This window comes from Colobus angolensis, unplaced genomic scaffold, assembly GCF_000951035.1.
Source record: "Colobus angolensis palliatus isolate OR3802 unplaced genomic scaffold, Cang.pa_1.0 Scaffold19, whole genome shotgun sequence".
In the NCBI taxonomy this organism is placed as follows: Eukaryota; Metazoa; Chordata; class Mammalia; order Primates; family Cercopithecidae; genus Colobus; species Colobus angolensis.
The window spans coordinates 6,442,402-6,452,037 of NW_012115043.1; the positions used below are offsets into that span (position 1 = coordinate 6,442,402).

The 9,636-nt window shown below is 50.2% G+C and overlaps 1 protein-coding gene across 1 annotated transcript in view; it reads right to left on the reverse strand.

The window, feature by feature from the left end:
- Positions 1-9,636, reverse strand: part of ANKDD1A (ankyrin repeat and death domain containing 1A) — a 43,955-nt gene that overhangs the window by 30,081 nt on the left and 4,238 nt on the right. The window contains exons 2-4 of the mRNA XM_011940402.1: positions 8,883-8,986; positions 7,255-7,383; positions 2,321-2,419 (exon numbers count right to left, since the gene is read on the reverse strand). Coding sequence (XP_011795792.1) covers positions 2,321-2,419; positions 7,255-7,383; positions 8,883-8,986 — 332 coding nt within the window. The remainder of the gene's footprint in view (positions 1-2,320; positions 2,420-7,254; positions 7,384-8,882; positions 8,987-9,636) is intronic.

Here is a 9,636-nt window from a genome sequence, read left to right on the forward strand (position 1 = left end):
AAATTTTAGAGTGATTTGTTGCCAAAAACAGAAAATGAATATAGAGGGGATCTGCTTAACTAGAAGAGTCCATGACTCAGAACCTCACCCTCCATATACACCCAAGACCCTGCCTTCCTCATTCTAGAACATGGAGGCTCATTCACAACTCTGTTTACAGTATACTACATCAGGACAACACTGGATTCCCCAGGGCCACTGAGCCCTTCCAAGGCCAAGCCAGGCCAGGCCAGCAGGACCAGACAGCAGAACCCTGAGCTTGAACCTGGGTGTATTCACAGGGTACCCTCCTGCTGACCGCTCCCTCCCACACTCCGGCTCAGATCTTGTGACCCACCACATAGGGGCATGGTTCTCTGGGATGGATTTTCCAACCCAAATGCTTTCAGGCACTCCCACCACTGCCAACAGGATCCTAACAATGGCATGAGACAAACCTCTTACGTGCCACGACCCTTTTACATCTGGTGAAGCCTATAGACCGCTTCTCAGAGTAACATTTACTTAAATGCAAAAAAATAAATTATACAGGAAAAAAATTTAATCAAATAAACAGGCTTAAAATGGCGTATTCATTTTCTATTGCTGCTATAACAAATTACCATAGCTTCATGGCGTAAAACAGCACAAATTTATTATTTTACAATACTGAAGGTCAGAAGTCTAAATTGGGTTGGCAATGCTGTGTTTCTTCTGGAAGCTCTTGGGGAAAACCCATTTCCTGTCCTTTTCCAGCTTCTAGAAGCTGACCAAATTCCTTGGCTAGTGGCTCGCATCGCTCCACCCCTGCCTCCTTCATCACACCTCACACACATCGCATCACACCCAACAAATTCCTATTGGCGTGTTAGGTTCTGGGGGTTCAGAGGTTCTAGGAATTAGGATATGGACATCTTTGAAGTGACATTATTCTGCCTACCATAAAAGGAAACCAATTGGCCGGGCGCGGTGGCTCAAGCCTGTAATCCCAGCACTTTGGGAGGCCGAGACGGGCGGATCACAAGGTCAGGAGATTGAGACCATCCCGGCTAACACGGTGAAACCCTGTCTCTAGTAAAAAATACAAAAAAAAAAAAACTAGCCTGGCGAGGTGGCGGGCGCCTGTAGTCCCAGCTACTCGGGAGGCTGAGGTAGGAGAATGGCATAAACCCGGGAGGCGGAGCTTGCAGTGAGCTGAGATCCGGCCACTGCACTCCAGCCTGGGCCACAGAGCGAGACTCCGTCTTAAAAAAGAAAAAAAAAAAAAGAAAAGGAAACCAATTATATTGAAATTAAGTTATCAAAATATTACAAACCAAGTTTTCAATCTAGTAACACATGTGCTTCCTTACTGACCTGTTAAACAACAAGATCTACTGAAGGGTCTAATCACTGCCATAATTTCAATGTAATGATAAATGTAAGGAGTATTTTAAGATAACTGCAAAAACTTTCATGTGATACAAAAACAGCTACATTTTCTATTAGTGACAAAGTCACAACTACTAATATTACCTACATTCATCGTTGAAAAAAATGCTAATTAGTCGGGCGTGGTGGCACGTGCCTATAGTCCCAGCTACTCTGGAGGCTGAGGCAGGAGAATTGCTTGAACCCAGGAGATGGAGGTTGCAATGAGCTGAGATCGCACCACTACACTCCAGCTTGGGTGACCTAGCAAGACTCCATCTCAAAAAAAAAAAAGAAAGAAAGAAAAAAATGCTAAATTTTCAAGAAGTTAGCCAAAATAAATACGCACTTTTTTCCAATCCAAGTTCATAGGTCCTCTGAATTTTCTCCAATAACCCATGTGAGAACTCCTGGCTGAGGGATTTGGCCCAGAAATGTTTGCATTTTCCTATGGGCGACTGACACCCTAAAAGGTGAGCCACCAGCGGAGGGATTCCGGGCACTCTCACTTGCTGAGGCCCTGCTCCCTCAAACCACAGTGCAGGCTGATAGAGTAACTCACCCACCATACCACACTTGGTAAATGATGCTTTGCTCCTTTCACCCCACCACACTGAGCACAAGGGGTATGGGGCCTGGCAGGAGGGTGGAGGAGACCTCACCTCCTTCTCATTTAATTTTCCTAACTACCCTCTGAGAGAGTTACTTTGATTTCTCTCCTACAAACAAGGAGGCCAGCCAGAGGGCTGGGGACTGTCCCAGCTCACCGAATAGGACAGAGAGGTGGGGGAGATCAGAAGAAAGAGGGACAGGCAAAGGCAGGTGGGGGACTGGAGGGGCAAGCGGGGGTAGGGGGCAGAGGTCGGGGGAGACCTGTGCATCCAGGGCCAGGGGAGCCAAGGGGACAGAGGGCTACCAGCTGAGGCCTTACCTTGCTCTTACAGTGGATCTTGGCCCCCGAGTTTACCAGGATCTGGAGGATTCGTAAGTGGCCGAACCAGGCAGACAGGAGAAGCGCGTTCATCCCAAACTGGGGGAGAGGACATAGAGGAGGTGAGAAGAATGTGGGAAGGCGTGGCCGTGCCAGCCAGGCCCTGTGCCTTATGATTAAACCAAACAACCAGAAGGAACTATAAGTGCCACTTCGTCCAGGGAGCTCCAAGCTTTAGGAATTTAAAGACCAAGATTTTTTTTTTTTTAAATAAAGGCTGATGTACTGTTGCAAACTTTTTTAATTTATTTTTTGCTAAATGAAACTTAAAAATAAAACAGCTGCCGGCCAGGCTCAGTGGCTCATGCCTGTTATCCCGGCACTTTGGGAGGCTGAGGCGGGAGGATCACATGAGGTCAGGAGTTCAAGACCAGCCTGGCCAACATGGTGGAACCCCATCTCTAGCAAAAATACAAAAATTAGCCAGGCGTGGTGGTGGGCACTTGTAATCTCAGCTACTTGGGAGGCTGAGGCAGGAGAATCACTTGAACCCAGGAGGCGGAGGTTGCAGTGAGCTGAGATCCGCCACTGCATTCTAGCCTGAGCGTCAGAGTGAGACTTCGTCTCAAAACAAACAAACAAAAAGGCTGCCATTTACTCTCATCATCATTTCATAAAGAAAGACCATTTTAGAAGAAAAAATTTGTAAGGAACCAATCTTAGAATATATTCTTGGCAAATAAAGCTTCATAACTGGGCGTGGTGATTCACGCCTGTAATCCCAACACTGTGAGATGACGATCACTTGAGCCCAGGAGTTTGAAACCAGACTGGGCAAAACAGGGGGACTCCCATCTCTACAGATATTTTTAAAAAAATAAGCCAGGCGTGGAGGCACACCCCTGTGGTCCCAGCTACTCGGGAGGCTGAGGTGGGATCACTTGAGCCCAGGAGATAGAGGCTGCAATGAGCTGTGATCGCACCACTGCACTCCAGCCTTGGTGACAGAGCGAAACCCTGTCTCAAAAACCAACAAACAAAGACAAAAAACAAATGTAGCTTCATGAAAAATACATTGTCCCTGTTTTCTGATTTGCTATGACTGGTGAAGACCTTATCTCGGACTGGTGTTTAAGAACGGACTGTTTAAATCTCCCATAGAGGCTGGGCATGGTGGCTCAAGCCTGTAACCTTAATATTTTGGGAGGGACCAAGGTGAGAGGATCGCTTGAGCCCAGGAGTTCAAGACCAGCCTGGGCAACATAGTGAGACCTGTCTCTACAAAAAAATTAATTAGCTGGGCATGGTGGTGCATGCCTGTAGTCCCAGCTACCTGAGAGACTGAGGTGAGAGGATCATTTGAACCCGGGAGGCAAGGGTTACGGTGAGCCAAAATTGCACCACTGCACTCCAGCCTGGGCGACAGAGTGAGAGCCTGTCTCAAAACTAAATAAATAAATAAATAAATATCCCATAGAATATCTTCAAAGCAGATAGCTTAAGTCTGCAGCACCACACCACCTCACGAGACATCCCTGCACAGTCAAACACTGGCTTCTCTTAGAAATGCCTCCTCCAGGCGGAGCTTGCAGTGAGCCGAGATCGCGCCACTGCACTCCAGCCTGGGCGACAGAGCAAGACTCCGTCTCAAAAAAAAAAAAAGAAAAAAGAAAAAGAAGAAATGCCTCCTCGAGCTCTGTTGAAATCTGCACTCCTAGGCCGGGCGCGGTGGCTCAAGCCTGTAATCCCAGCACTTTGGGAGGCCGAGACGGGCGGATCACGAGGTCGGGAGATCGAGACCATCCTGGCTAACACGGTGAAACCCCGTCTCTACTAAAAATACAAAAAAACTAGCCGGGCGAGGTGGCGGGCGCCTGTAGTCCCAGCTACTCCGGAGGCTGAGGCAGGAGAATGGCGTAAACCCGGCAGGCGGAGCTTGCAGTGAGCTGAGATCTGGCCACTGCACTCCAGTCCGGGCGACAGAGCGAGACTCCGCCTCAAAAAAAAAAAAAAAAAAAAAAAAAAAAAAAGAAATCTGCACTCCTGCAATTTCCATCCCACCAACTCTCTGGAGCAACTGAAAATATGTCTGTGGCTCCACTCAGGGCAGCCCTGGGCCTGTTTGCAGGGTGCTCTTCCTCCACATCTGCACCGTGCTCCAGGGTCCCCAGAGCCCCTTCAGTGACCTCCACTGCAGTAGGGTTCTGCACTTCCCCCACCTCCCTGGAGTCTTTTCTTCTCTGTGAAGAGCAACCCCAGGCCTCCAAACTCAGCTCTGGGGATACATCAAGAGCCAGCCAGATCTGGGAATAGTTTTTTGCAGTGCCTCCTTGGGTGTGGCTCCACCAGGAGCCTTTGTGAGGGGTACCAAGAAAAGGGGTCTTAGCGGCTGGCACCAGAATTCCTCTTAGGGAGGGAACTGTGTTTGGGTAAAAGCCTTGACAAAGGGTTAAGACAAAAGGTGAAACTCAGAGGGAACTCACTGATCAGCAGGCTCCTGAGCATCCAAAGAGAGTTGCTCTGCTCTGCTTTAGAAACAGGCAGGGAATTTGGAGGCAGGAAGGGGGCGGTGCAGACAAGGACAGCACTGGAGAGAGGGAGGGGAGCAGAGGCTGGGCCCAAGGCAAGGAAAGAACCAAGGGCCTTTAAAGAACAGAATGTCAAAGAGGGGGTTTTAGGATTTTTACATTGTTTCTGTGTATGATACAGGTCCCCTCTATATCCCAGTTTGGAAAGCCATCCCACACTACAAGCCTGCTGTGAATGGAGTCCCAGGGAGAGGCACCATGTTTGGGATGAAGCCAGGGTGGAATCAAAGGACTATTTGCAAAATTTCAAGAGGATGCCAAAAGTTGACCAAAAGTAAGAGACAGCAGGGACCACAAGCATTTAAATTCTTCCTCCTGAAATCCTAGGGAAGGTGTTGGACCCAGCAAAGAGCCTCAAATGAGAGTCTATCATCCAAGATTGGGGCATATTTTTTAAAATTTAAAATAAAAAAAAAACCAAAAAGCAACAAATGAGGGTCTACATCTGGCCTTAACTAGAGCTGAAGAGGCCAGGAGACCCAGCACTGGCTCAGAGCTCAGCGCCTGGTATAATATCAGCAACTGTGGGCTGGCTGCAGGAGGGAGGAAAAAGAACAAGCGCCGGCAGAGTCCAGGGGAAGAAGTCCACAGGCGCTCGGGAATAAAAAGGGCAGAGGCTCAGGACTGGGGGAGGGAGAGCCATGGGAGCCAGAGCCTCCTGACAGTGGGGACCCCCGGGACATGTCACAGTCCTAAACCAGCTTTCCCCACATACATAGTTCCTAGGAACTATCCAGGCCGGAGTCCTGTGGCATATCACTAGAGATCTTCCTCCAGCAACAGGATTTCCTTTCTCCAGTATCTCCTGAACCCCATTACTACAGCAGGCAAGTCCACCATGCTGTCTTATTTTTCAAAATGTTACGTATTGCCATTTGCAAAAGAAACAGAGAAGTTTTTGTTTGTTTGTTTGTGACGGAGTCTCACTCTGTCACCCAGGTTGGAGTGCAGTGCTGTAATCTAGGTTTACGGCAACCTCCATCTCCCAGGTTCAAGCGATTCTCCTGCCTCAGCCTCACCAGTAGCTGGGATCACAGGCGTGAACTACCATGCCTGGCTAATTTTTGTACTTTTAGTAGAGACGGGGTTTCACCATGTTGGCCAGGCTGGTCTCGAACTTCTGATCTCAGGTGATCCTCCCTCCTCGGCCTCCCAAAGTGCTGGGATTACTGGTGTGAGCCACCGCACCCAGCCAACAGGGAGGATTTCTAAAAGGGCCCCCTCTTACTGTTCTCCCTCATAGCTTCTTTTTTCACTAAACCTCTGAAGGAAGAAGTAACAGCATAGTGGTGATAGTGGGGGTCTTTGTGAGTAGAAAGAGTTGATGCAAGAGGCTCTAGTGTTTCACCAGGGAGCTCAGACTAAGGATCCTAGACGTTCTGCTCCTAAAGGCATCCCTAAATGAGGCCTAAGCAGGTACAGGGAAGAGACAGGATTGGGGAATGGGGAGGTAAGGGTTGCTGCCTCACTTCAACCCCAACTAGTAATCAACTCCCACACAGCGGGGCCTGGGAGCAGAGAGAAGCCGGAACAAAGAAAATTGTTTTCATGGACAACTAAGTCGCCGCAAGGAAGTTTATGGTTTTATTTTTTATTTTAAAATTTTTACCTATTTATTTATTTAGACACCAGTTTATAAGACTGGCTAATTTTTTTATTTTTTGGTAGAGACGGAGTTTCGCCATGTTGCTCAGGCTCGTCTCAAACTCCTGGGCTCAAGTGATCTACCCACTTGACCTCCCAAAGTACCGAGATTACAGGCGTGAGCCATTGTGCCCAGGCACTTTTTAAAACTTAAATGTAGACAAAGCCATAAGTGTATCCCTTTCAAATGTCATTATTAGATTCAGCCTTTTTCCCAAACCTGTAGAGATAATTTTACAGACCCCGTTACTCATCAGTGCTCTCTCTCAGCAACACACTGCCTGCCAATTGTTTAACTAAGACTGTTAGTCTTTATCCAAGACTTTGATTGAAGTGTTAGCCAGCGCAGAGCCCTGTGGCATATCATGAGAGACCTTCCTCCTGGTGCTTTTGCTAATCAGGCCTCTATCAATCCACCCAATTATCTGTTCTACAGCCCTCTCCCTGTTCACATGCTTTCATGAGGGACTGAAAAGGCTCTATGAGAACTGAAAGACCCTTGAAAGTGGAGAGCTCTTCATTACTGTATAGGAGGAACATGGAACCACTGCAGTGTCCCTGGCACCTGAAGCCTTTGACTCCCTACCACTCTGCACCTGAATGTCTGCATATTCACAGCAATCTCAGTAACCGGCTCATAGACCCAGAGAGATCTCCAGTGCCCCCCACCACCCTGAGACAGACAGACAGACAGACACGCACACACAGACGTGCCTCTGTGAGGGCCCCTACCGCATCCTCCTCGTCCACAGCAGCCTCGTGCTCCAGAAGCAGACGCAAAGCCTGCTCATGCCCTGCACCTGCAGCCCAGTGCAGGGCCACCCTGCCCACCTGCCCGGAGGGAGATGACACTTGTCAGGTGCTGCTGCCACCTGGCTGCCTGGACCACCTCCCACACCCTCCCCCAGGACAGCTGGTCTGCAGGCTGGAAGGGTCTTTGCTGGCTCTGGTCCCCAGCTGGCTGGGCACCCAGCCCCATTCTGCTGCATGCTCCTCTCCTGCATGGCAACCAAAGCCAACATAGTAAAATGACTGGACCCATCTGTCCCCATCTGTCCCCATCTAAAACTCTTCAGTTTCCCATGGCTCTCAGAATAAACTCCTGACCCTGGAGATGATGAGGCGCTGCATGCTCTGGCGTTGCCCACCCCTGCTTCTCAGAAATGCCAAGCAGCTTCCCACCTCTAGGCCTTTTCCTGCTGTTGCCCCTGCTGGAAAGCCCATGTGGCCAAGGATTACCCTCCAAGTCCCTGAGAGGCACTGGAGTCCCTGGGTTCTGTCCCCTTCCTTCTCTCAGAATGGGGCTGAAGGGGCCTGATGCACCATCTCATTCTCAGACCACCCTGGCAGTTCAAAATGCCATCCAAGCAGGCCTGGGGGAAGCTGGCCTGTGGCCCCTGTGCCCACTTCTCCCCTCTGTAGTTTTCAGCTTATGAGGGGACAATGAAAGGAAGTACTAGTTTTCTGCGTGGTCTCAGGCAAGCCACATCCCCTCTCTGGAGCCCAGCTGCTCCTTCCTTCCTCAGGGTTTCTGCCCATACTGTTCTCTCTGCCTAGAATACTGTCCTTCACCTAGCTCCTCAAAAATGCCACTGCCGGGAGGGTGAGGCGGCCCACGCCTGTAATCCCAGCACTTTGGGAGGCTGAGGTGGGAGGATAGCTTGAGTCCAGGAGTTTGAGACCAGCCTGGGCAACATAGCAAGACCCCTATCTCTAGAAAAAATACAAAATTAGCCTGGCATGGTGGTGCGTGCCTGTAGTCGCAGCTACTCAGGAGGCTGAGGTGGGAGGATCAACTGAGCCCAGGAAGGTCAAGGCTGCAGTGAGCTGTGATTGTTCCACTGCGCTCCAGCCTGGGTGATGTGAGGTCCTGTCTCAAAGAAAAAATTTAAAAAGCCACTCCTTGGGAGGCTTTTCCCAACCCTCCTGCACACGCTGTTGTGACAACTTATCACAAAGAGAATGAATTGTTTGTGGGATGCTTTGTGTAATGTCTGTCCTCCTCTTTTGCCCATCTCCCAGCTTCTGGCTGCTGACCTTTGACCCTAGCCCTCCTGGCTCTAACTTCTCAGATGGGTCCCAGAAGTTAAGAGTTTGACCTCTGGAATTGCCAAGCCTGGCTTGGAATCCTGACCCTGACCTTGGGTGGGGGTCCAACCACTCAAGCCTTAGATTCCTTAGATTCCTCGAGACAATGCAGGCCATGAGGACAGAGCCTGAGCCTCCCTCCAAGTTAACACATGCAAATGCACCTGCCTCTAGCTCAGATGAACTGCCCCGTGTACTGGCATTATCCCAGGTGCCCCGATTCAGAGAAGCCCATTACGCACGTGGTTTCTGGCCCTGGTGTTAACCCTCCTCCCAATCAGCTCCTGCATCCTGCTGATGTTGTTCTGGCGGGCGGCCTCGTGGAGCTGCCTCTCCAGAGGAAGCACTATGGGGAGAAAATAGGGTGCAGGATGAGGGGGAGGATCCCCCACACTGCAGACAGCAGAGGTAAACAGCCTGTTCCCACTCCTGGACATTGCTGGGGCAGGGGTCTTTCAGCTAGGAATGGGGGCAGAGCGGCACAGCCCTCTTCCCTCTCAAGGTCAGGGTCCTCCCCAGACAGGCTGCTCTTCATTAACTCATCCCACAGCTACGCAACCAGGACGTGGTGAAACTCTGAAGACGGAAGAGCAGGGCAAAGCCATTTGCAGCAGCCTAAATGTGTGCCCCATTGTCCAAGTTTCACGTACCCTCCCAAGAGCTGCTCTTGGGGAAGGAAATGAAATTAACTCCCTCTGGAGTCAGTAACCACCTTTTCAGTCTAGTGTAGAAAATAGCCAGGATTGGCCGGGCGCGGTGGCTCAAGCCTGTAATCCCAGCACTTTGGGAGGCCGAGATGGGCGGATCACGAGGTCAGGAGATCGAGACCATCCTGTAGTCCCCGCCACAACGCCCCGCTAATTTCTATGTATTTTCTGTAGAGACGGGGTTTCCCCGTATTAGCCAGGATTGGCCGGGCGCGGTGGCTCAAGCCTGTAATCCCAGCACTTTGGGAGGCCGAGACGGGCGGATCACGAGGTCAGGAGATCGAGACCA